This window comes from Mustela lutreola, chromosome 11 (assembly GCF_030435805.1).
Source record: "Mustela lutreola isolate mMusLut2 chromosome 11, mMusLut2.pri, whole genome shotgun sequence".
Taxonomy (NCBI): Eukaryota; Metazoa; Chordata; class Mammalia; order Carnivora; family Mustelidae; genus Mustela; species Mustela lutreola.
This window is the reverse complement of record NC_081300.1, coordinates 52,215,453-52,242,375: the sequence shown is the minus strand read 5'-3', so window position 1 is coordinate 52,242,375 and position 26,923 is coordinate 52,215,453. Positions and strand designations below refer to the sequence as shown.

Here is a 26,923-nt window from a genome sequence, read left to right as displayed (position 1 = left end):
ACACCCCTTGGATGCATACCAGGTGGTACCCAGCCGCCACCTTATGGCTTTCCTTGAGTTTCTGGGATCTATACTGAGCAATTATATCTGTGGAGAAGGTATGGACAACATCCAATACTATTATCCTTGACAATTGTGGCTGCTCCAGTCCCAACCCAGCCAAAGACCAGTTGTGTCAGACAAGACCTGAAAACTTCTCTAATCCTCAGTTACCTCAAATATAAATTGGCATCTCTAAGTACACAGCAATGCAGGCCTACCTCAAGAAGCAAGAAAAGTCTCAAATATACAACCTATGCTTACACCTAAAGGAGCTAGGAAAAAAAAAAAAAAAAAAAAAAAAGCACCCCAGCAAATAAAGCCTAAAGCCAGCAGAAGAAGGGAAATAATAAAGATCAGAGCAGATATAAATGATATAGGGAAAAAAAAAAAAACAGTAGAACAGAACAATGAAACCAGGAGCTGGTTCTTTGAAAGAATAAGATTGATAACCCCCTAGCCAGACTTACCAAAAAGAAAAGAGAAAGGACTCAGATAAATTAAATCAGAAATGAAAGAGGAGAGATCACAACCAACACACAGAAACACAAACAACTATAAGATAATATTATGAAAAATGATATGCCAACAAATTGGGCAATCTGGAAGACATTGATAAATTCCTAGAAACACATAAACTACCAAAACTGAAACAGGAAGAAATAGAAAACTTGAACAGAACTATAACCAGCAAAGAAATTGAATCTGTAATCAAAAATCTACCAACAAACAAAAGCCCAGGCCTGGATGGCTTCCTAGGGGAATTTTACCACACATTTTTTTTAAAAGATTTTATTTATTTATTTGACAGAGAGAAAGAGCAGAAGTAGGCTGAGTGGCAGGCAGAGGCAGAGGGAGAAGCAAGCTCTCCACTGAGCAGGGAGCCCGATGCGGGGCTCAATCACAGGACCCTGGGATCATGACCTGAGCCGAAGGCGGATGCTTAATGACTGAGCCACCCGGGTGTCCCTTCTACCACATATTTAAAGAAGAGTCAATATCTATTCTTCTCAAAATGTTCCAAATAATAGAAATGGGAGGAAGACTTCCAAACTCATTCTATTAGGCCAGCATTACCTTGATTCCAAAACGTCACAAAGACCCCACTAAAAGGAGAATTACAGGTCAATATACCTGATGAACATGGATGCAAAAATTTGAATCCAACAGTACGTTAAAAAGTTTATTTGCCACAACCAAGTGAGACTTATTGCTGGGCTGCAAGGGTGGTTCAGTACTTGCGAATCAATCAATATGATACACCACATTAATAAATGAAAGGATAAAAATCATATAATCCTCTCAATAGATGCAGAAAAAGCCTTTGGCAAAGTACAGCAACCATTCTTGATAAAAACCCTCAACAATGTAGGAGTAGAAGGAACATACCTCAACATCATAAAGACCATATACAAAAGACCCACAATTAGTATCATCCTCAACGGGAAAAAATTGAGAGCTTTTCCTCCAAGGTCAGGAGTAAGACAGGGAAGTCCACTCTCACCACTATTATTTAACATAGTACTAGAAGCCCTAACCACAGCAATGAGACAACAAAAATATATAAAAGGCATCCAAATTGGCAAGCAAGCAGTCAAATTTTACTATTCACAGATGATATGATACTCTAGAAAACATGAAAGATTCCACCAAAAAATAGCTAGAACTGATATATGAATTGAGCAGTTGCAGGATAATCAACATACAGAAATGTCTTGCATTTCTTTTTTTTTTTTTTAAAGATTTATTTATTCGAATGAGAGAGGGAGAGCTTGCATACAAGTTAGGGGAAGCACAGAGGGAGAGACTCGTCAAGTAGAACCCCTGCTGATTGCAGAGCCTGACAGAGGCTCCACCTCATGACCCATGAGATCCTGACCTGAGCTTAAACCAAGAATCAGATGTTTAACCAACTGAGCTACCCAGGTACCCCATGTCTTATATTTCTATACACCAGTAATGAAGCAGTAGAAAGAGAACTCAAAGAATCAATCCCATTTACAGTTGCACCGAAAACCATCAGATACCTAGGAATAAACCTAACCAAAGGAGTAAAAGATCTGTACTCCAAAAACTACAGAACACTTATGGAGGTGCCTGGCTAGCTCAGTGGGTTAAAGCCTCTGCCTTTGGCTAGGTCATGATCCCAGGGTCCTGAGATCAAGCCCCACATTGGGCTCTCTGCTCTGTTGGGAGACTGCTTCCTCCTCTCTCTCTCTCTGTCTGCCTCTCTGCCTACTTGTGATCTCTGTCAAATAAATAAATAAAATCTTTTTTAAAAAGAGAAAACTTATGAAAGAAATTAAAGATAATACAAAGAAATGGAAAAACAACCCCATGCTCATGGATTGGAAGAATACTGTTAAAATTCCATACCACCCAAACAATCTACACATTTAATGCAATCCTTATCAAAATACCACCAGCATTTTTCACAGAGGTAGAACAAACTATCCTAAAATTTCTATGGAATCACAAAAGACCCTGAATAGTCAAAACAATCTTGAAAAAGAAAAACAAAGCTGGTGGGGCGCCTGAGTGGCTCAGTGGGTTAAAGCCTCTGCCTTCGGCTCAGGTCATGATCCCAAGGTCCTGGGATCGAGCCCCGCATCGGGCTCTCTGCTCAGCAGGTAGCCTGCTTCCTCCTCTCTCTGCCTGCTTCTCTGCCTTCTTGTGATCTCTGTCAAATAAATAAATAAAATCTTAAAAAAAAAGAAAAGAAAAGAAAAACAAAGCTGGAGACATCACAATTCCAGACTTCAATTTGTATAACAAACCTGTAAATTGGGTGTGGTGCATAAACAATGAATCTTGGAACACTGAAAAAATTAAATTAAAAAAAAAAAAAACCCTGTGAACATCAAGACAGCATGGTACTAGCACAACAGACACATAGATCAATGGAACAGAATAGAAAATCCAGAAATGGACACTCAACTCTATGGTAAACTAATCTTCGACAAAGCAGTAAAGCATATCCAATGGAAAAAAAAGGCAGTCTCTTCAACAAATGGTGTTGGCAAAATGGTATAGAAACATTCGAAAGAAATAAAAAGGACCACTCTCTTACACCATACACAAAAAGAGACCACAAATAGATCAAAGACCTAAATGTGAGACAGGAAATCCTACAAGAGAACACAAGCAGTAACCTCTTTGACATTAGCCATAGTAACTTTTTTATAGATATGTCTCCTAAAGCAAGGGAAACAAAAGCAAAAATAAACTACTGGGACTTAATCAAATAAAAAGCTTCTATATAGTGAATGAAATAATCAACAAAACTAAAAGGCAACCTACTCAATGGGAGAATATTTGCAAATGACCTAAAGGGTTAGTATCCAAAATCTGTAAAGAACTTATCAAACTCAACACCCAAAAAACCAAATAATCCATTTAAGAAATAGGCAGAAGACATGAGTAGACATTTTCCCAAAAATGACTTCTAGATGGCCAACAGACACATGAAAAGATGCTCAATATCATCATTAGGGGAATACAAATCAAAACTACAAGGAGATACCATCTCACGCCTGTCAAAATGGCTAACATTAACAACACAGGACACAACAGACACTGGCGAGGATGCAGAGAAAGGGGAACCCTCTTACACCGTTGATGGGAATACAAGCTGGTGCAGCCACTCTAGAAAACAGTATGGAGGGTCTTCAAAAAGTTAAAAATAAAGCTGCCCTATGACCCAGCAATTGCACTACTGGATATTGAACCAAAGGATACAAAATAGTGATCCAAAGGGGCACCTACATCCCAATGTTTACAGCAGCAATGTCCACACTAGCCAAACTATGGAAAGAGTGCAGATGTCCATGGACAGATGAATGGATAAAGAGGATGTGGTATATACATATAATGGAATATTACTCAGCCTTCAAAGATAATGATATCCTGCTATTAGCAACAACATTTATTTGAGAGAGAGGGAGAGTGAAGGGAAGAAGCCGACTCCCCACTGAGCAGAGAGCCTGATGTGGGACTTGATCCCAGGACTCTGAGGTCATGGACTGAGCCAAAGGCTTCTTATCTGACTGAGCCACCCAGGTGCCCTAGCAACATCAGGGATGAAGCTGGAGTGTATTATGCTAAGTGAAATAAGTCAGTCAAAGAGAGACAAACACCATATGATTTCACTCATGTGGAATTTAAGAAACAAAATAGATGAAGATGGGAGGAGGGAAAAAAAGGAGAGAGGGGGAGGGAAACCATCAGAGACTCTTAGCTATAGAAAACAAACTGAGGGTTGATGGAGTGAGGTGGGGGGGTGGGCTAGACGGGTGATGGGTATTAAGGAGGGCACTTGTTGGGATGAGCACTGGGTGCTGTATGTAAGTGATGAATCACTGAATTCTACCCCTGAAACCAATACTACACCATATGTTAACTAACCAGAATTTAAATGAAAACTTAAGTAAACAAATTGGCATTTTAATATTTGCACCCCCCCCTTTTACCTCTCAGATATTGGAAAAATAAGATTTGACAATAGCTGTGAAAAATGCAAAACTATAAAGCTTTATCTAAGTGATATCCATACACTCTGTGTGCTATATGCTAAGTTTACCATAAGGCAAAAAATTGCAATAAGACTAAAAATACGGGTTCCTTCCATGATAATGGTCTCAATTGCCCATGTGAAAAATTGTAGCTGGCTCCTGACCAAAGGTGATGAACAATGCAGAGACTGTCTTATGGGTAAAGGAAATCCTGCCATAACCTTCACGTGACAGTCCTTGAACGAACTTGCCTTGCTTCACACATGTGGTCCTTTTGGTGTCAACACAATACACAGATCACCCCATGACAGCTCTTCATGTACCCTCAACCTGTGCAGAGGGCCACCAGGCTATTTGACTGGGTGGTTGCTTTTCATCCTCTGCATGGCCAGGTCTGCTTCCCCCACCACACCCACCACACGTTCTCCATGGATGGCATGGACTGAGCTCCCTCCCAACACCCCTTGTCCCCACCCAGTGCTCCCTCTCTCAGAGCTGTTTTGCACACATGGTCTGATCAATATCTGGAGGCGAAATTCCGATGGTGTCCCAAATCAAAAACCTTCCATGACTTCCCTTTGCTTAAATGATAAAGCCCAACCTCCCAACACTGGTTGTTATGGGTTGAATTAATGTCCCCCAAGAAAGATATGTTGGAGTCCTCATCCCCCATTCAGGGATGGGCCCTACTCCAATGGGACATAGAGACAAACAAACAATGGGTCAGACACTGGGAAGAAGGTGGCCATCTATGCACCTGGAAGAGCAGCTCAGCCCTCAGGAGAAGGCAGCCCTGCAGACAGTTCACACTTCCCCACAGATGTCCCTTCACTCCCCACCTCCAGGCCCTAACTCACTTCTCTTGTTTTATGCTGGCATATATTCATTCTCTTGTTTTATATCTGCACATACTCAATGTGAACCATCCTTCAAAGATACAAAGCTGACAAGTGACATCCTTCAAAGATGCTGAGGGACATCCTGCTAAGATGTCACCACCACCTGAAAGCAGGTTTTTGGAGTCCTCCTGGCCGAACTAATTCCTTCCACCTCTGATCATCTTCGGCCACTTGTACTTCCGTACTGCAACCCTCATTTCCACCTTTCACATTGGAATTATTTCTACCTATGTCTCATTCACTGACTGGATGTGAACTTCTGGAGGGCAAGACAGAGGTCAGGTTCCTTGCTGTGCCCCCATAGGCCTAGTCCTGGGCCAGACGTAGGCCTTCCACAAAATATTTGTTTAATGAGGGGCACCTGGATGGCTCAGTCATTAAGCATCTGTCTTTGGCTCACGTTATGATCCCAGGGTCCTGGGATCAAGCACCACTCGGGCTCCCTGTTTGGTGGGGAGCCTGCTTCTCCCTCTCCCACTCCCCCTGCTTCTGTTCCCTCTCTCATTGTCTCTGTCTGCCTGATAAATAATTAAAAAAATCTTTAAAAATATATATTTGTCTAATGAAACGGAGTAACCAACAGTCTCCAAAAGAGTCTCCTTTAACCCTACTGAGCTTTCTGCCAACTCGAAATGGCTTAAGCTAATTATGCAGCCTCAATCCAGGGCTCTAAACGTGAAAAGTGTTTTTCTTTTCTTTTTTTTTTTTTTAAAGATTTTATTTATTTATTTGACAGAGAGAGATTACAAGTAGGCAGAGAGGCAGGCAGAGAGAGAGAGGAGGAAGCAGGCTCCCTGCTGAGCAGAGAGCCCGATGCGGGACTCGATCCCAGGACCCTGAGATCATGACCTGAGCCGAAGGCAGCGGCTTAACCCACTGAGCCACCCAGGCGCCCCGAAAAGTGTTTTTCTTACTCCATCCACTATGGTTTTATCTAGTGCCCTACATCTGTTATACATCTGTTACCATCTAATTTGTTTTCAGAAAAACCAGAGAAGTAACCTTACTATCAAGACAAATGAGTTTCCACACCATTTTGCCACAAGTCCTCCACTACAAAACAACTATATACAGACAGTGGTCTGCACATACAAGGGAATACCACTCAACAATACAATCAATTATTGATACCACAGTACGACATGGAGGTACCACCAAATGAGTACGCTGAATGGAAAAAGGCTAAGATAAGAGTACATGGTATATGACTACTTACACATAGAACACTAGAAAATTCAAACTTATCTACGGTTGCTAGAAAGCAGATCAGCTGTTGCCTAGAGGTCATGTGAGGAGAAACCAAAGGAAAGGATGGCCAAGGGGTGTGAGGAAAATTTGGGGGGTAATGGCTATGATCAATATCTTGATTGTGACGTTGGCTTCATGGGTGCATACACGTGGCAAAGCATTTAGTTATAGAACTTTAAATATGTATGGTTTATGTAGGTTATACCTTGATAAAGCTGTTTTATATTACATATATGTATATATATACATACATATATGTAAATATTATAAGGTATAATATTTATATATAAATATAATACAAATATAAAATAAATATTATATACATACACAATGCATTTCTGCACTAGGGTGTTTAAAAATCTCTTCAGGACTATGAAACTGAGTGCCAGATAGTCTTGTCTTGACAATACAATAACAGAACTCCACTAAGTAGAAACCAAAACCACAACATTAAGTGTTTTTCAGTTTTTCAAAATGAGGATTTAACTAAAGTTTTGGATTTTCTTTTTAAATGGATCATATTACTCTTCACACAGCCATTTGCTCTATCTGTTGGGAATATAGACCTAATGTTTGTTTTTGTACTTTTCATGGTATGGATCATTGACTAAGGAAGAGCATCAAAACAGAATTTTTTCTAAGTTCCTTCAGATTGCCATTTTGTAAAAACAAACAAAATTGCCATTTTGCACAATATAACACACAGAAAACCAAAGGCATAAATTAGCGTTTTGAAAATATGACAAGGGGCACCTGGGTGGCTCAGCTGGTTAAGCGTCTGTCTGCAGCTTGGGTCATGATCCCAGCACTCTGGGATGGAGCCCCAGGTCAGGCTCCTTGCTCAGGGGGGAGCCTGCTTCTCCCTCTCCCAGTACCCCTTCTCCCGCGCATGTTCTCTCTCTCACCCACTCTCTACCTCTCAGATAATTAAAATTTTTTCTTTTTAAAAAATAAAATAAAATAGGACAGAATGACTACTCTTTGGGATTATTATTTTCCCAGTGCCAGTTCCGACAAGGAGTGTTTGGAGGGCACTGTGCTGTTCGGTTCAGGAAGCAAGCCATGGATGGGGCTTGCTGCACCCTCAGTGAGCAAGGAATCTGTGTTCTATCTTGCTAGCTGTTTTTGCCATAACGCAACAGAATGACTCCCAAATATCTAGTGATTTGCCAGAAGATGATGCAGTGTGTTGGGATGGGAAAAGGGTGCCTCGTTGATTGTGACCGAGCCAGACCCCTGACCTGGCACTGTTGTCCTGGAAAGCTGCTGTCCCAGCTGAAAGCAGCTGATGAATCTCCAACGCACACCCCCGGACGCCTGAACCAGGCCCGGGCGCTTGTCAGGACAGCCGGCAGGACCCAAGATTCTGGAATGTTCAGAATATTCAAAAAGGCTCAACTCTCCCTCCTCATTCCACCGGCTCGGGAGAGCTCTTTGCTTTGACACTGACACAAGCCAGAGAAATGCTTAATGGTGAAAAGATCTCCCGCAAACGGCTGGATTGTGAAACTCACCCCGCCCTGGGTTCTGTCACAATCAGAGCCACAGCTCTATGCTCTGTTTGCAGAGAAGGAGACAAACTGTAAGAGACTCTTAACCAAAGGAAACAAACGGAGGATGACTGGGTGATGGACATTACAGAAGGCACGTGATGTGATGAGCATTGCGTGTTACACACAACGGATAAATTACTTGAACCCTACCTCTGAAACTAATGATATACTATATGTTGGCTAATTGCACTTAAATAAAAAGAATTCAAGATACATGGAAAACCTCAGCAGAAAAACAGGTGGCATTTTCACCACTGTAGTTCAGAAAGAAAAAAAAAATTTAGGTCCGTATCCCACAGTGCTTCAACAGCATTCTTGTTGAGCAGCTGTAGAGAAACAACTTGAAGAAGGAAATCTCTAGAACCTTTTAAAATAATGGATTGTGAGCAAATCTCTTAAAAGATAACTGAATAAAGCCCGTTCAGCAGACCCTGTACAATCACAAATATGTATGAAGCCGGAGAATATTAGAAAAATTTGAGAGGTCTCCTAGTAAATTTCCTTTTGTTGAAATGGCCAGTGTGCGAAGACTTCATCTAAACCATCGGTCTCTTAAGCAAATGCCTAGTAAAATACACTGCCCTGAAAGGCTGATACTGCAGAGAATAATGTTTAGGCGTATTCCCTAATCTAATATTTTCTTAGTGGAGAGTGAGGGGGAGGAGAGGGAGGAAGAACAGCTGAGTCCTAACACACCCAGAAAAGTTTGCTTCTACAGCATTTTCAAACCAGGGATTTGGTTAGTTTGAACCGCACCTACTTTTGTCCAGCACACATCACCACTTTAAAACAAGAAAGAAAGAAGAAAACTGCTTGGGGAGTTTCATTTTTTTTTTTTTTTTAAGATTTTATTTATTTATTTGACAGAGGGAGATCACAAGTTGATGGAGAGGCAGGCAGAGAGAGAGAGGGAAGCAGGCTCCCTGCTGAGCAGAGAGCCCGATGAGGGACTCGATCCCAGGACCCTGAGGTCATGACCTGAGCCGAAGGCAGAGGCTCAACCCACTGAGCCACCCAGGTGCCCGGGGAGTTTCATTTTATTTTTTTTTTAAGAATTTATTTATTTATTTGACAGAGAGAGATCACAGGTAGGTAGAGAGGCTGGCAGAGAGAGAGAGAGAGAGAGAGGGAAGCAGGCTCCCTGCTGAGCAGAGAGCCCGATGTGGGACTCGATCCCAGGACCCTGAGATCATGACCTGAGCCGAAGGCAACGGCTTAACCCACTGAGCCACCCAGGCGCCCCGGGAGTTTCATTTTAATCATTTCATTATTTTCTTCCAATAGGAACTGCTGTCACATGGACAACAACTATGTTCCTTTCTCAAGCTGTCCAGAAAAACTGTTCTCCGTGAGGAGAAGTCAGGCTGGTATCATCTTATCAAGTGGGTCTTTGAAAGCAGCTTTATCAAGGACAGAAGCAGTTAATTCTGAGTCATTAAAAAAAAGTCAGTGTTTGTTCGGACCAGCAGTAAGTCAGAAGAACATTTGGGTGACAGTCTGTACGTCGTCTGAACACGGGTCAGTCTGTCAGCTTTAGGTTTTCAACACCAGGATGTAAAACACTGGGTAACTGTGCTGTGCGGTACTTACTGTATTACTCACACTCAGTGAACCTTAGTGACGTCCTGCTGTTATCAAACAGAGGAAGAGGACTTTTTCTCAAGGCAAAGGGTTAGAGCAGCACAGTGGCTGGCTGAAAGGTGATCGAGCAGAGTTCCCGAGGCTCACGCAACCTGGAAGTTCCCTCTGGCTCTCCGCCCAGCAACCACGGACCCGCACACACCTGCAGGACCAGCGACCAGGGCCCACCACCCCCAGATTATTTACTTTACATCGTCCATAATCGCTGATGTGCATCCCCCAAAGAAACCATTACTGACTCTGCTTCTGAAGCACTCTCTAAGTCAAGGTCATGTCCAAAAGCTGATTTTACTCATTTACTTAATTCTTATCTTTGTTTACAGAGTTTATTTCATTTTTTTTTTTAGCACTTCAGACCTTCTCTAACATGCCCAGAAACGTTAACTCCAAATTCAAATCCTTGAACGATAAGCCTGCCTGAGAAGCAGCAACACTCCAAATGATGAGAATAAGGAATGTTCATGAGACTTTCCTGCTAAGTGTACCCTACAGGAGTATGATAGTGTACTCTTCTTTTTACCAAATGGAATGGTTTATTTTTTTAAAACTTATTTGTATTTAAATTCAATTAATTAAAATATAATGTATTATTGGTTTCAGGGGTAGAGGTCAGTGGTTCATCAGTTGCCTAAAACACCCTTGGGACGCCTGGATGGCTCAGTTGGTTAAGCTGCTGCCTTCAGCTCAGGTCATGATCCCAGGGTCCTGAGATCGAGCCCCACATTGGGCTCCTTGCTCAGCGGGGAGTCTGCTTCTCTCTCTGCCTCTGTCTGCCACTCTGCCTGCTTGTGCTCTCTCTCTGACAAATAAATAAATAAAATCTTTAAACAAAACAAATACCCAGTACTCATTAGATCACGTGCCCTCCTTAATGTCCATGACCCAGTTACCCCATCCACCGTGATAGCGCACTTTTAAAAGTTCTGTTAGCTGTGGTACTTCATCAGGAATGTAGAGATGAGGAGACTGTGCCTCAGAGAGGCTGAGGGACTTTCCTGAAGTCACACAGCTCAGTGGCAGTAGAGCAGAGGCCAGAAGCCAAGGTTTCTATTTCCTCTTCCAAAACACATTGGCCACATCAGTCAGTTAGAGGGACCACCTCAGGGGACACTTGCTCCATTTATCTCCCCTTTCCTGGCTACCTCAGAATTTTAGTTCATTTACCAAGTGCCAACAGAGAACAGATCAGTGGGGAAAGACCAAATAAAGGGACAAAAAGGGGGCTGAACGAGAAGCAATTGTTTTTAAGACCATAAGCTCTATTTGAATCCCATTAATTTTAATAAGAAAGGTGAAAAATGTAGCCCAGAACCACAAACTTCTTCTAAGACCCCTGTCTCTATCCTAACTGATCTGGCTGAGCTTGTGATAAGAAAAACACGACTGTTGAAGGGCTCTACAAACCTAGCATCTTATCTACTAGGAACCTAAGAAGAGGGAAAGAACGAAAGTACAAAGACGCTTGAAAGGAAGGTCAGAAGATTCTAGGGCAACAAGACAGAGGTAGCCCAGAAAAGCTGATAAGGAAGGCCAAGAAGAAGGGGTGAAAGTGCATTCGGCTCTTGGGGTCGGGGGACCGTCACTCCAAGCATGCATTCTCTCCTTCTCCAGACACCAGCTCAGGCTCCCTCGCTTGATTCAAATTACCCTCAAACCCATGGAGCAAAGCTCTTAACAGCCAACTGACTGCAAGATGTTTAAAAGCTGAAGGAAAAAAAAAATTACCCTCCAAGCTATACACACAAGAGGCACATGTTCCAGGTGAATGGAATTCCATTCCTGGAGATGTAGAAACTGTAGAATTTACTCTAGAAGATGTAAGTCCTCATTATTTTTGCAGCCTTAAGTGTTCTTTGTCAAAAAAAAAAAAAAAAAAAAAAGCTTTTCCTGGTTGAGATCGCTCTCTAATAGACAACTTTACTTCCAACTGAATGGCCATCTGCTTCCCCCTGGAATCTGAGAATTAGAGGAGTTCTGGAACTCAGCACTTAGAACTCAACACCTGCTATACATTCACAAATTCTTCTTCTGTGTTATCACAGCGGCACAGGCTCCCCTAGCTGGTCCCACCCAGTTCCTGCCCGAACTGATGAGATTCTTTTAAAGAGCTCATAGGAAAAATTCCACCCCAATGCAACACACCCGAGAGGCGGCAGGAGCAGGGTTGGGTAGATGCTGATAAACCCAAGTCAGTTTGTGGGCACAGAGTAGGAAACCCTGCCCTACAGAGCCTCAGCCCCAAGCTGGTAGCAAAGCGAATACAGGGAAATAATCCTGCCTTCCAGCTTGGAATCCCCAGATGTCCTCCCCTACAGGGCAGCTGCTCTGCACAGAGGACGCCCCTCAAATGCCTCAAATACTAACAGAAGTCAGCTGGACTTGATGCCGTGGAGTGGGAGGTTAGGGACTATCCAGAATCACTGCCATAAGGCATGAACGATGCAGGAAAGGAAACAATGCCTTGTCCAAGAAGAAGATAGCGCCATCTCCTACCAGCAGTCCACACACACACCACCACCATGTAGATGGGGATCTAGGAAACCTCAGACCACCGCCTCTCCCTTCCATCTCACCAGGGGTGCCAATGTCCCAGCACCCGCTGTGGCAGGCATCACACTCACCCTCGGGTGTGGGTCCAGACAGCAAGGGACCATGCGGTGTGGAGGGAGAAGAAGGCTTGGAACTATGATTGGATTTGGATCCAGGATCGACTACTTCCTTAACTACATGACCTTCTGTAGAATGGGGATAATACCGCTATGCAGTTGCTCTGAAGATGTAAGGGGATGAAGGGGCTCACAGTAATGTGCCCCTGGGAGGTTCTCTCACCCAAGTCAGGCCCTGAATGCTTTATTAAAATAAGACATCAAAAGGACAAGATATGGTTGCGGCTGCAGATGGGTAGAAAAGGAAATGCTTGTTCACTGTGGGTGGGAATGTAAATTGGTGCAACCACTATGGAAAACAGCATGGAGGTTCCTCAAAAAGTTAAAAATAGAAGTACCCTATGATCCAGCAACTTCACTTCTTGGTATATACGCAAAGGAAACAAAGACTCGACGTTAAACAGATGTCAGTACCCCATGCTCAGGACATGGAAGCAACCTACGCGTCTGCTGACTGATGAGCGGATAAAGATGTTGTGGTTTATACAGACAATGGAATACTATTCTGCCACTAAAAAAAAAAAAAAGTCCTACCATGTGAGGATGGAGCTTGAGGGCATTATGCCAAGTAACGTAAGTCAGAGAAAGAAATTCTGCATGTCTGTATGTAGACATACATAGAATCTAAAAGAAATCCACAAACTCACAGAAAATCCAGATTTGTGGCTAACAGAGGGAAGTGTGGGGTGAGCGGGAACTGGACGAAGGTGGTCAAAGGTGCAAACTTCCGGTTGTAACAAAGTTCTGGGGATGTAACGTACATGAGTGTATGTACATACATACACTGCTGTATGGTGTATTTGAAATCTGTTAAGAGAGTAGATCCTAAGGGTTGCATCGCAAGGAAAAAACTTGCCCTTTTTGTTGTGGTTGTTTTCATGAGAAGACGGATGTTAACTTACTGTGAAAATCATTTCACAATATATATAAGTCCTTAGGCTGTATACCTTAAATTTAAGCAGTGCTGTATGTCAATTAAATCTCAATAAAATGGTAAGAAAATTTTTAAAAAACCATATAGCATAGTGGACAGTATGAAAAATTATACAGTCCAAGGCATTGAGGGAAATAACCCACACAAATAGTTCTCAATCACTTTACATGGGAATTGCCTTTTATGAAAGGTGTAATTGTTCTTAATAGTTGAGTACTGGGCAATCCACGAAAGGCACACACTAAAACAAACAAATGCATTCTCCATCGCTATGGGGCCAAAGGCCAGAAGCCCTCGGTTTGCAGGCATCTCAGCCACTTAGTGTCACGTGACTGTAGATGAGTTAGGGAACATCTAGCCTCTGTTTCCTCATTGGCAAGACAGGGACCATGGTTTCCATCTTGAACGGTTGTTGCAAGAATTAAATAACCTCATCTACGGAATGAAAAGCCCTAACGCAGCATCTGACACACAGAAGTTTCTTTCAGTCTCAGAAAAATAATGACTCTAAATGCACACATACACAAACACCCTTTCTGCCCTAGTTTTACATAATGATGCCCAAATTTGCAACCTGGAATCGAAGGCTCTTCCTATATGCAAATGGAGTAAGGTCTAACCCTTCTGGAAAGGCACATGGGCTAGGTCTGTACAGCCTGGCAAGGCTCAGTGCCCAATGACACGACCAGGCACAGATGTTTTCCACTTATTCCTATGGACTTCCCATTAAACCTCGTTTCCTAGCTCATTTCTCCCCCTGTTTGAGAGTATGCTCAGTGTCTCCCTTGGCTTCTCCACTTCCATCTCAGAACACGCAGCATTTTCTCTCTAAGTGATTCTTCACCTGCTTGGCTACTATCAACTCCCTTTTTTCCACCGAAGACTTTGGAACACATGTGATGCCTATGTTACTGACTTTCCTCTTGACCTATTCCCTTAATCTCACACGAACTGCAATGCCTGTCCGCCACTGACCTGACACTGTCCTTTCTGCAGAAGCAAATTCTTCCTGCTAGCTAAAGCCACCGGCCTCACAGGACCCCTCAACCTATGGACCTCCCCTCCTGAGGTCCCTAAGATGAAGTTTCCTCGTCTAAAGTTGGCTTTGCTCTCTCTCCTTTCTGATTCCTCCTTCTCCTTTCCCTAGAAACTCCACTCAGCCCCAATCCTCGCAAGGCCTTGCTGGTGCACACCTGCCCCTCCCAGGTACTCAGCGGGCCCCACTTGCCAAACTGCATTCTGGCTCCAACCTCTCAGTCAACCTCCAGCCTCAGGTTCTAAGGATCAAATCCTGAAGACCTCACCTGAAAACGACCCCATGAATTGAGAGAAGTGACTGGGACTTCTGGATTCATCAGAAACACCTGGGAGATTCCATGTTAAATAGCCATTCATTCTCTTTAAGTATAAAGGGGCTCTGACTTCCATCATCCACCAAGCATCAAAATTTAGGACACATTTAGGAGTTGAAAAATAAGATAAACCATTCCTTGTCTAGCTCTAAAGAAACAGGAAAAAGTCAAGACTGAATTAACTATTTACATTTCAAAATGTTCAGATCTATCAGCTAAAACAGTCTGTTCTTATTTTTAAGATTTCACACTTACAATGCAGTATCTAAAATGTAAAAACAATTGAATTGTTTAGGTGGCTATTACTGAAGAAAAATACCCAGGTTACTTATTTTGGTTCTATTTAAGAAAACAACAGAAACATCTGTCATTTCTTATAGCAGTTTTTGTTGTCCTTCCCACTGGGTGGCAAAAATATGCTCCAACTGCGTTTCATTAACCTGCTGATCTGGAGGTGATTTGCTCCCCACTGACGACAAAGAATCTGTTCCACTGAGTTTTGGTCAAATACAACAATTAAATCATCATTTAATTTTGCAAGCATTAAAAGAATTTCAGATAATTTAAAAGAAAAGAAAAACATCTTTTAAATGAAAAGCATGACCTCTCCAAATGAAAAATTCATTTATCTGAGTTGCCACAAGTCTTTAGGTAATAGCAAACCACAAAATGCAGTTCTTGGGTAAAATAAATGAAATGTTCCTGACTAATAATTCTAAGTTTAAGCACATCCATTCAAACCGTATTGAGTACTTAGTTCGTGTCTCTGTCACAATGTAAAAATCTTACCGGTTCTCCTTTCCCTGACTGCTGCCATGGACTGTGAGATCTACAAACTGCGGAGTACAGATAAAGGCACTATGACAGCATGCATCCCCTCTGACAGATCCAACTCCGGGAGCTAGGGATTCCATGTCTGCCTGCTCCTCTGTATATTCGAGGGGGGCATGTATGTCTCTTCTAGGCCGTTGTTGTTGTTGCTCTTGGCCTATCAGGAATTATCCCTTCCCTGTTTGCAGTTCCCCCAACAGCCCAAGTGGAATGATCCAGAGGCGACTTCCACCCCACAAAGCCTGAAGCCTCATCTACCGCCTTCTGGAATAAGATTTCCTGGAGTACAGTTTCAGTCTGTCCCTTTGCTTTGCCAAAGACAGATCCGCCTACTAGCTATTCTTTGCTGTAATGACAACAGTGCCCTAAGACAAACAACTTATTCTTAGGGGAAAACAATTCATTTCAACCATCCCATGTGTTCCCCAACAGCCATAGATTCGCATCACTCCTCCTCTGATAACCAACTTACCCCAAAACACAAAGGATTACTAGAAGATAACTGAGTGTGTGTGACATAGTTAACGGAATATCTATTCCATCGCACTGCTTCCTCCTTGTTTTTTTAAGATGATGAAATCTTTATAGGCAAAACGATGATTAATTCTCATCAAAAAGATGACCATTTTCTCCCGACAAAGTCTTTGCTGAATCCCCAAATCTAACATAAAAAAAAAAATGACTCACTTTTAAGCAAGTTATTGCTGGGACTTCAGTTTAGAGGGCTATAACGCTGGAAGAGGTCCGTTTTATGGGGCCATTTGGACAAAACTCGCCTTTTTTTAGGACACGGGCTAGAACAAACCTCTCAGCTAATCCTACATTTCAGCGTTTTTAGCCGTATACATTTTGGAATCTTCTGTGTGTCCTAGCACACACAATGTGGATCTAATTAGGTCCAGCTGCCTTATGTTAGTAATAAAATTGAAAGAAAAAAAAAAAAAAAGGTGGGGGTGGGGGCTTCGTTCACCCCTCCTATACCCCGGTGACCACAGGCTCGCAAGTCGTGCGCATCCTCTATGGTCACTCAGGGCAACACACGCTTCTAAAATCCCTCAGCGCGCCAGGGACCCCGCTCAGCGTTCAGCGCTCTGATTTCTCAGCTGCTGAGTTTTCTCTCTCCCTCTGGAAGAGATTTACGGACGGGCTGGAGCCCAACGCTCCGACGCCACCCACCGTCCAGGCCCCGACGCACCCCGCCCGCTCCTGGGCTCAAGGACTTACACCAGCGCCGACGGACAGGGCATCTGGTTCCAGGGACAGTTGTACTGAGCCTGAATAAAACTCTCACTTCCCTCCAGCACAGAGCAGCTCACATTCTTGTTCACGATGTAGGCGCACCAGTTCCTGGGGTGAAGGAGAGAGAGCGAGAAGCCACAGTGTAAAACCCTGAGAACAATGAGGCTGGGGGAGAAGGGGCCAGCCGGTAAGGGCCGCGGACCGAGCGAGGCTCGGGGAGCCCCGCGTCTCTGCGGAGGCGGGAGCCCCACAAAGCAGCCATCGGAGGGAGCGCGGCTGCGCCTTCGGGGAAAGCGCACCTTTAGCTGACAAAAAAACGTAAAGAAAAGTGCCTGTGGTCCCAGGGGCTTCAGTAATTCCTGGTCGCCCTTGCTCTGCGGGATACTCCCTGCGCCCGCGGCCCCGGAGGCAGCACTGCTTGAAGGGCTGGCAAGATCCACCGCGCGGGCGGTGGAGCGCACGGCCCTCCCGAGAGGAGGCGCCCCCCGGGCAGCCCAAGCGGGACCCCGGGCTGCTGCTCTTCGCCTTCGGCAGGGCAGCTGCGGACCCGGCTGCGGGTGGGGGAGGAGGAGGCTGGGAGCCCAGGGCTCGGTGCCGGGATCCGGGAGAGGGACCGCGCACTTACTTGTTCCTGGCTCCCGGTCGCGCGGGGTGCATGGGCTGCGGGCCGGCGTGGCACAGCCCTGCGCCGCCCAGGGTCAGCAACGCCAGCGCCCAGCGCCAGGACGCGCGGGGCCGGGGCCGTGTCCGCTGCCACATTCTGCGCGCGGCGGGCGCGCCCCGCCGGCCGGATCCGGAGCGCTGAGGGTCGAGGCTGGCGCCGCGAGGCTGCGGGCGGACGGGGCGCGACCGGAGAAGGCAGGAGAGGCTTGGGCGCTTCGCGACGCCGCCACCCGCTCTCCGCGGCCGCCCCCTCCGGCTCCTCGCTCCCACTTCTCCTTTCCACCCCGTGCGCCCGCGCTTCTCCTCGGTCCCTCAATGACGCACCGGTCCCCCCGGGTGCCGCCCTCTTTATTTCACTTCCCTCTCCGAAACGTGACTCTCCTTCCACCACGGCTCCCTGTCTCCGGTGCCCTTGCCTCTCGGCAGGGGGCTTGGGGTGAAAGGGCTAAAGAGTTTAGGAGAAGGGTCTAAGTTACAGAATTTCCAATTACTCATTCCTTTGGTCTCTTCCCAGAAGAGGAGCAACTCCGCCTCCCACCTTCCAGCAGGCGCGCCCCGGCCCCTTGGGGATGCGGCCGCAGTCGGCGAGTCTGGCCGTCCTCACGTCGTGCCCGCTGTGCCCGGGTGCCGGCTCCCCGGAGACAGTGAGGGACATCTTTATCAGTCCCTGGGAGGGACGCGACTCGGGTTGCCTCCCCGGGCAGGACGTCTCCATTCCCCCTCACATTTGACTTTAGAGTCTAGGGGGAAATGAACACGGATGCTCTTCTCTTAACTCTGCCTCAGGCATCCATCTCCGTGTCCAAGGGAACGTGCAGGGCAGCGGGGAGACAGCCCCACACTTCACAACAGCGACGGAAGCACAGCGTCAGACTCTAATAAACGCTACACGACATTTTGAAAGATAATCTGACAGTCTCTGCTTCTCATGTCCTACTCTGAACTTTTTCTGTCAACATGAAAGGCCACAATGGTCCCGTCTGCCCCTCACAGTTCAAACACTGCTAGACCTTGGTCTTTTCGCTTGCCTACATATTTTCTGCCTACAGTTACACTAATCTCCACCAATTTCTTTTGGGGACCAAGCAACTCCACAGAAGAATGTCACATAAAATCCCTACCAAAGTGTTGTATGCTGGGGTGTATTTCAATCAATCCGCTTTTCTAATGAGCACTAGAGTGAGGTTATTTGCAGACCGCATAAACTACAGTTTCCGTGAGTGAACAGGTTGTTGTTGGCTGTGGCCTGTTATATGGACAGGAAACATTTGCGGTGTTCCCTAAATGAAGCCATTGGTCCATTTTATCTCTAATATGTCTTGAGGATGTTGTTGGGCTTTTTGATTTGCAAATGAAAGAAAGGATATTCCCTAAGCCAAAATTTCACAAAAGCCAAGCAGAAAATGATGCCATGTAAGAAAACAGTCCATCCATGAACTTTCTTAAACAGAAGATCACACACAGAATGGGCTGAAGTCATCCCAGCCTTCAGAAGAGCCACCCAGAGGGGAAAAAATCACAGAAAGGGATAAAAAATGGTCTTGCATAACCCAGTCTGTGTCTTTGTGACTTCCCATAGTCCCCATCCTAACAGCATTTTTGTTCATGAAGAGTCATAGGGAAGAAACAGGACACAAAAAATGAAAGCCAAATGATGCATGTCTACACCCAGCAGCTAACCACAAGGTCTCTTCAGTACAGGTAACTCTCAAACTTGAGAGCGAGTTGAACTGATGAGGTTAAATCTACTTTTTCCATTGAATTAAAGTTATACTAGGAAGGTGTATTCTAGTCCAAGGGCTTGAGAACCAACTTTCCATTGAGATGACCACGACACTATATTTAATCAGCTATAAATGGTACTTACCAGTAGATAAATTTTATCCTGAGCATCTGAGATAAGCTAGGCATTGTGTGAAAATCTGAGGATTCACAAGTGAGCCAAAACTGACCTAGGTTCTGTGTTTACAGAGCTTCCAGGCATTCCTGTGCAGTGAAGGGTGGAAATTGTCTGATGTACAATGATGTGAGACAGTATTTGTCACATGTGTTTCTCTAGACATGTGCCCACGTGTACCAGGTGAGGGGCTGCTCTGGGAAGATGGAAGAAAACTTCTGACTCTTAGGAAGACTTGAGACCAAGATCTCAAGGGACCCTCTTCCCTTTCTCTTCCCTAGCTACAGAAACAGACATATCAAACTTGGGAACCAGAAAACCATCTCCAGAAAGCAGAGGGAAGAATCCTGAGGATAGAGAGCACATTAGGAGACAGACTAATAAGGCAGGTCATGCAACCTTAGCCATAAGGAATAACGGCCGAGTCACTGGCAGAATGCTACTAAGTGTGAATTCTTTATAAGCTGCCAACTACTTTAAACAACCACTTGAAAACTGTCAGTTTCTTATCACAATCTGAAGGCATTTCTTCTGCTTTTAAAATCAAAGTACCCCATAGTTACTCCCACTCTGTGTGACCAACTTAGCTAAAGCAAAAATGCAAAGTTGGACCTGCTTCCTAAAACCTATTCCCTCACTGTTGGTCATGATAAAAATGCCCATCAGGCTCTGTACTTGGGAGTATATCTCACTGCTTCACGAGAAGGGCCCCCAGTACCTCCAGACTCCCTTTCATTTACCTGGTGCAAGAGAGTGGGCGACCATCACAGGGGCAGCAGGTGGGTAATTTTCCCCATCCTCACATTCAGTCATCAGCACATGATGCTTGATCAAGATGAACTGATTTGCATCTAGGATGTATGTGGTCAAGAGTCTTAAGACTAGCCTGGGTGTCCCATCCTTCTCATTTCTTGTCTTTGCTTTCTAGAACTCAGAAAAGTTCCCCCTGATATCTAGGCGTACTCTTAGGTGTCTTTACTGCTTCTTTGTGCTGCTTATCTAATGAGGAGGGGGAAAAGTCCTTGAAGACTGGGTATCTTGAATAAATTTTTATTTCAAAGCATTCCTAACATAATACACTCTACGAAAATGCCTTATACTTTCATAAGTTAATGATAAGATGCACTTCATTAAAAAGAAATGCAAGTTGGTAATGAAAGAGAGACAGAGATATCTCTGAGAAAAATTTAAAAAAAGGTATTTAACTGCACTCTGGCTTGGTCTGTTCTCTTTCCTGTCTTATCAAAGGCTTTGTTCAAATAGACCAGAACAAAACAAAGAACAATTACTCTCTTCAAATTTTCTTAATGTACCTATTTGTGAATATCCCATTTGCTGTGTATAGCTAAAGATTCAAAAATCTCAATATCTTCTGAACCCGACTGGTCTTATTTATCAGTTGATCGATTTGGTGACATTATTAAGAATTATGACCATTATTTTAATCATCTCTCTTGAGCGATACCAGGAACAAATCTCCCTATATTGATCAGGGGTGTGTGACTTAATACATTTTAAACTATCACATGAGAACTTCAAAACTGTGAAAAGTTAAAAATCATGCCTGAAATCACACATGAAAACAAACAGTGGTTAAGAAAGAGCTCATGCAATGGGGTTAACATACTGTTCAAAATTGGGTACCCTGCCTCTTAGCAGAATGATCTCAGACAAGTCAGTAGGCCTCTCGATCCTCCACTATCTGCTCTGAAAAAATGGGAATGCCTTGTGGGACTGTTGGGAGATTAGTTGGGTTATCACATGTGAACTGCCTGGCACAGTGCCAGGCTTATTGACAAGTGCCTGGAAAGTGGAAGATGAATATTCACAACTGTTACTCTTACTACATCAGCACTGCAACAAATTTGCAGTCAGGTTCAGGAGTTTTGTCATTCTTTGTTGGTGCCAACTGATGTGGGCAGCGGACCATGTACTATCCTTCTTCTTCTTTCTAAGTAAGAAATACATGAAAAAATGGCTGTCACAAAAGCACATGCATGACTCATTCGGAATGACTAATGTAATAGTCAGGAATGGAATACTGGGTTCTTGACTTCCAGCCCAGTTTTCTTTTTTATTGCCCCCAGAGGGGAACATATAGCTCAGTTTATTGTTCAGGAGATTTCATCCTCTACCAAGAAATTTATTTTAGGACAATTCAGTGAGATCTTTGGAAGGATCAATAACTCTACAAAAATAAACTCAGATTATCAGGCAACTCAGTTGTGAACTTCTTCTTTCTCAAAAAGATGAAATTAGTTTCTAATTCCATGTTGCTTAATTTTTTTCAGATGTTTCTTTGTCCCAAGAATGCTTCCTATAGCCAAATAATATGTTTGAGAATTCATTGCTGTTACACTTATGGTGTGGTTTTGAATACATTTTTTCTTTATAAGAAATAACTGACAAAAATAGGCTCTAAGGATTTGATTTGTTTCCAAGAGAGCTATAACAGCTTAGGCAGTAGTGTCTTTGTATATGAGCCACATCAAACTATGTTGTAGTTCATCATTTATTTATTGAATAGGAGTCGATTATTCTGGAATCAACAAAATGTTCTAAATAGAATATGTTTGATGATTATAAAATACATTATTAAATTTTACCACCATCTTGGTCTATGCTCATTCAATAAGTATTCATGAGCAAATTCATTCTTTTTAGTATTTCAGATTATGCAGTTCTGAATAATGTGATGAGTACTTAAGTATAGTCAATTCTCCTTATTTGATGTAGTATGTTGTATAAAGTTGCTGCCAACACTGAATTAGCTAATACTGAACAATTGCTCCTAGGGGAAATATAGGGTTAGGTTCCTATAAGCCTCTGGTCACAAAGGATTTTTGTCAACCAGTCAATACATAACCTTGTGTTATGTGTGTTTCTATTTAAAGATACCTTATTCAATACATAACATTGATTCCATAACATCAAACTCATGGCCAACATCACTGTAACTCATGCCTGAACAGAGTTTAACTAACACATATTTTCTCCGTAAGGCATGTGACAGCCTTGTGCTTAGGAACACTAGCTAGCACTTTGGCAATATGGTTGGGAGCCATTTTAAACAGCAAAATCACCAACAAAGAGCACAAGATGAAAAAAAAAAAGTGACACTAAATTTACCATGAAAAGGACTTACTTGTCCTTTTACTTACTTACTTGTAATGTGAGAGGGAAAATAAGAAGGTAGAGCATTGTCTTGCTGGATCTTGGCTGGGAATAAGCACGTCGGGCAGGGAAGTGTTTGCCTCTCTGCACAAGTCTACAAATGACTGTGAAAATTCTAAGTATGGCTTCTTTTAGATTTAAAAATAAATTTAGTTAAGTAGGTAAGCAGAATTTATGAATAGTGAGGATGAATGGTATTTCAACTTAAGTCCGGGAACAGTAAGAAATTGATACATTTGGGAAGCTAAAGGAAAGTTCTTGGAATTTTGTGGCCATCCGAAGATTTGATCGATCAGTACGCACACTGGGGAAGTTCTGCATATTCAAAATTGTACCAGGCAATGTGGGAGCCAGAGAAAAACAGATTGAGTTCTTTCTCATCTTAATTGACTGACCGGAATGATTTAACATAGTGCTACATTTGTAAATAGAATATAGCATAGTAAAAACTGTGTAGCTAGGTGATGATGAAAAAAGAGAGCTTATACAATCAGAAAAGTTGGGTGTTAATTAGGAAAGTCTGTGGAGAAGTATGGGTTGAAGGTAAGTATTACAGTTTTTGTTTTGCCTTAAATCCACCATGATATAAAAAAATGAATGTAATTGTTAGCCAGGAAGGGGCAGTTAATGTGACTTATACCTGGTATATTTCTAACGTGGCCAGTGAAGTTGCCAGACCAAGGTATGTGGTCTTAGATGTGGCCAGAGGTGGGGGGTGGGTGGGTAGGTGAGGCAGAAAGGCCAGGTAGGACTGAGGACTACGAAACAAGAAGGAGAGCAGTATAGGCTGGTGGAAACAAAACAAAACAACTCTGGTTCTCTTTTTCCCTTATGTAACAATAGGTATAGTAAGCAGATGTCCTGATTTCCCTGGGCCAGTCCTCGGTTACTCCTGTTGCAGATCAGTTAACACTATTAATTACTTTTAGAGTCTTCTTTCATCTTCAAAAGTGCCTGGGTTTGAACAATAAATTATATGGTCATTCTAAGAGGCCTAAAATTAACTGAAAGCCATGCTATGTTTGTTTAGCCTTTATAAAGGCTAAACTATTAGTAAATGTCGATGCAAATAATAAAATCAGAAAATGAGAAATAACTGGTTTTCTCTGAGTCAAAACTTTACTTGCATCAAATTCTTCTGTTATTGCCACATGCACATTTTGGTAACTTTTTGAAGTTTATATTATATATTTTTTTAAGTTGATTAAGCAGCAAAGACTTGGTTGTTTAGTTGGCTGATGAAGGTAGATATTTTCATGAGCTTTCCTTGGCTCTGTCTTCTTGCACTTAATCACTTACACTCATCCTCAGGAGCTGAGAACACAGCACTGTGCTGCTGCATTCTATAACTGCTCTGGCTTGGTTCTAGCACATTTAAATCTCCTTCTCTCTAGAAGGCCCACTGACATCTTTGAACATTTACTGGTTAAAAAAAAAAAACTAAAACATAAATTAATAAGCTATGGGCAGTAAAAAATTACTACTACCTTTTGACTGATTGGAAAATACAGGTGAGGCAAGAGTGTCGTAGAGAATGTTGAGGGGTCAAGCAGGAAAGTGCCTTAGTTTTCTAGTGCATCCTTACATGTTTTCCCCTAGCTTTTAAAAAAACAAAAACAAAATATTTTATTCCCTGAATATTCTGAGGTTATGCTTTCCAAAGGGCTATTTGAGGGCAAAGTGGTGCCAGGATTCCTGGGAGAAATAGGACGAACATCAGAAAAAAACAAAAACAAAAAACAAAAAAAACCCTATCAGAACTCAGTTCCAATGTGTTTCAACCCAAAAAGACTCTTCCCCTTTAGAACTAGGGATTTCAGTTTCATGAAAGATTTTTAAAAATAAATATTTGTAGATTATGGTTTTCTCCTGTGAATTTTATCAAAGTATAGCATTCTTTATTTCTTTTTAATTTATTAGTCATTTATTTATTTGACAGAGAGAAAGCACAAACAGGGGAAGCGTTAGAGGGAGAGGGAGAAGCAGGCTTCCTGCTGAGGAGGGACCCCCAACTCAAGGCTCAGTCCCAGGATCCTGAGATCACGACCTGAGCTGAAGGCAGACACCTAACCAACTTAGCCCCCGAGGCGTCCCAAAGTATAGCATTCTTATAAAAAGTGCCGAAGTCATAAGTGACTCAATGAATTTTCATGAACTGAACACAGTTGTGTAACCAGCACCCAGACTGTGAAGAAAACATACCAGCACCCCAGGGCCCCTCATGGCTCCTTCTAATCATGAATCCTTCCCAAAAGTCACACTGATTCTGACTTCCATCATCATCCATTAGTTTTGAATATATAGTATAGAAAAAGAAATTTCTAATTCCTCTTATGTTTGATCCCTATATTTGGCATAGTGTCTGGCACATAGCACTTTATTTAATAACATTCGTTGAATAAAGTGGGAGAAAGCAGACTTTTGTAAGAGAGTTGAATGAGTTAACGTACGTTTTATATGTAGGGAGGAAAGCGGCATTGCATTTGAGAGAGAACTGGGGTCTGGGGATGCTAACTTGAAAACAAGTTGAAAACTCAAACTTAGAACAGAAGAGGACACTTCAGTTTTATCTTTGAACAAATGTAAACGGCTCGAATAAATCTAAACCTCTGTGAAGTTTTTCTTGGACCTTTACCAACTCTGTTCACATCACATCCACCTAACTGGTGAGGCCAACCTCCAGAGACCTTGTTTCTCTTTCTCACTTGTAAATGGACCCATGATTAGACAGGCCCTCTCGCCTGACCAGTGCAGCCAAGAAATGACTATTTTCAGTCTTCCTCCACCCCGCTCTGAGGCCCAGTCAGCTGGAGAACAAAATAAGAGTCACCCTCTCCCTAGGCCACAGCATGTGATCTCCAGCCAGAGTGCTTCTTGCTCTAATGAATGAGGTAATAAGAGGCCAAATGAGGTTTCAAACGTATGTCACCTCAGAATTACAATTTTCCTTAACTGCACTTTTAAAAAGCTTGGAATCAAGAACCCAACATTGCCAAATCTCTGCTTAGCCAAAAATATCTGTCAACTGTAGAAATAACAAATAAGAGGAAAATCCATCTCAGGCTTTGAACTGCTTGCTGTTCCTAAGTGATCCCAAGGAAATTCCAATAAATTATGTCCTCCAAAGGACAGATTGATTATGAATAATCTAATGATCTCTTTAGGTTGGAGTTTTAAATCCTTCTTTAGGGTACTTCAAAAATTTTAAGGGAACAATTCTGGATAATAAAAACAACTTCTTTTAGAGGATGGTTTCCCTTAATTTCCTGCCTTCCCCTTGCCCAGAAATACACTGTATTTTATCAGAGACGAGGCTTTAAAGAGCCAAGTGAAAGCCCAAACTGGACAAACACACAAATCTGTTTCATCCACATTAAAACTAAAAATGTTAAATCCAGAAGCAAATCTAATTTGCCTGGGGAGGTCTGAGAAGGGAAAGTGGTTCTTTCTCCTTTTTTATGTTTTCCAAATTGTGTTAATTGGAGATCCTGAAACAAATATAATCTTTGCATAAACTGCTCCCTCTGTGTGGAATTTTCTCCATGTCTGGAGAACTTTAACTCCACCTGCAAGACCCCTGGAGTCTTCACCTGTTCTTGAATCTCGTCTGGGTACCTCCCGGTCTTCTCACATGTTTGCAACATATATCTGATAAAGAATGGATAGAGGAACTTAACAAATCAAGAACAATAAATTAAAAAGAAAAAGACAGTCTAACAATAAAAGGACCAAAGACTAGAATCTGCACTTCACAAAAGAGGAAACTCAAATGGCCAACAAAAAATAAATACACTCAACCTCTGTAGTACCATGGAAGTGCAAATTAATACCTAATTAATGTTTGGGGATACATACTATGTGATGAGATGGTAAAGACAAGGAAGAGAGAAACAAGGCAGAGAGTGGTTTCCTCCAGAGAGGAAGAACTGAAAGATCCAGAAGGGCACATGGGTGCTCCTAGAGCAGCATTCTTATTCCTCACAGGCATTTAGTTCTTGTAGGTATTTAGTTATTAAGTGGATGTTTGCTTCATTTCTTATATATACTGATATAAATAAAACATTTGATGTAATGTAATATAATAGATATATACATTTTAGAATAAGAAAGAATCTTTTAAAAGGCATACCTGGCAAAATGGGAATCTGTATCCTTAAAATCATCCTGAAAAAATAGCTTTGGGTGATGCTTTGAAACAGAAATGTTTTAAGGATATCATGATGCATTTGTCTATGTCTAGAAAGCTCTACAAGCTTGACTCCATTTTCACTCAGAT

General features: G+C 42.7%; 1 protein-coding gene across 1 annotated transcript in view; it reads right to left on the bottom strand.

The window, feature by feature from the left end:
• EMILIN2 (elastin microfibril interfacer 2) overlaps positions 1 to 17,932 on the bottom strand; it is a 55,470-nt gene extending 37,538 nt beyond the window's left edge. Inside the window, exons 1-2 of the mRNA XM_059140775.1 lie at positions 17,539 to 17,932; positions 16,899 to 17,021 (exon numbers count right to left, since the gene is read on the bottom strand). Of these exons, the coding sequence (XP_058996758.1) occupies positions 16,899 to 17,021; positions 17,539 to 17,672 (257 nt within the window). The 5' untranslated portion in view covers positions 17,673 to 17,932. The remainder of the gene's footprint in view (positions 1 to 16,898; positions 17,022 to 17,538) is intronic.
• Between the last annotated feature and the right edge of the window lie 8,991 nt (positions 17,933 to 26,923).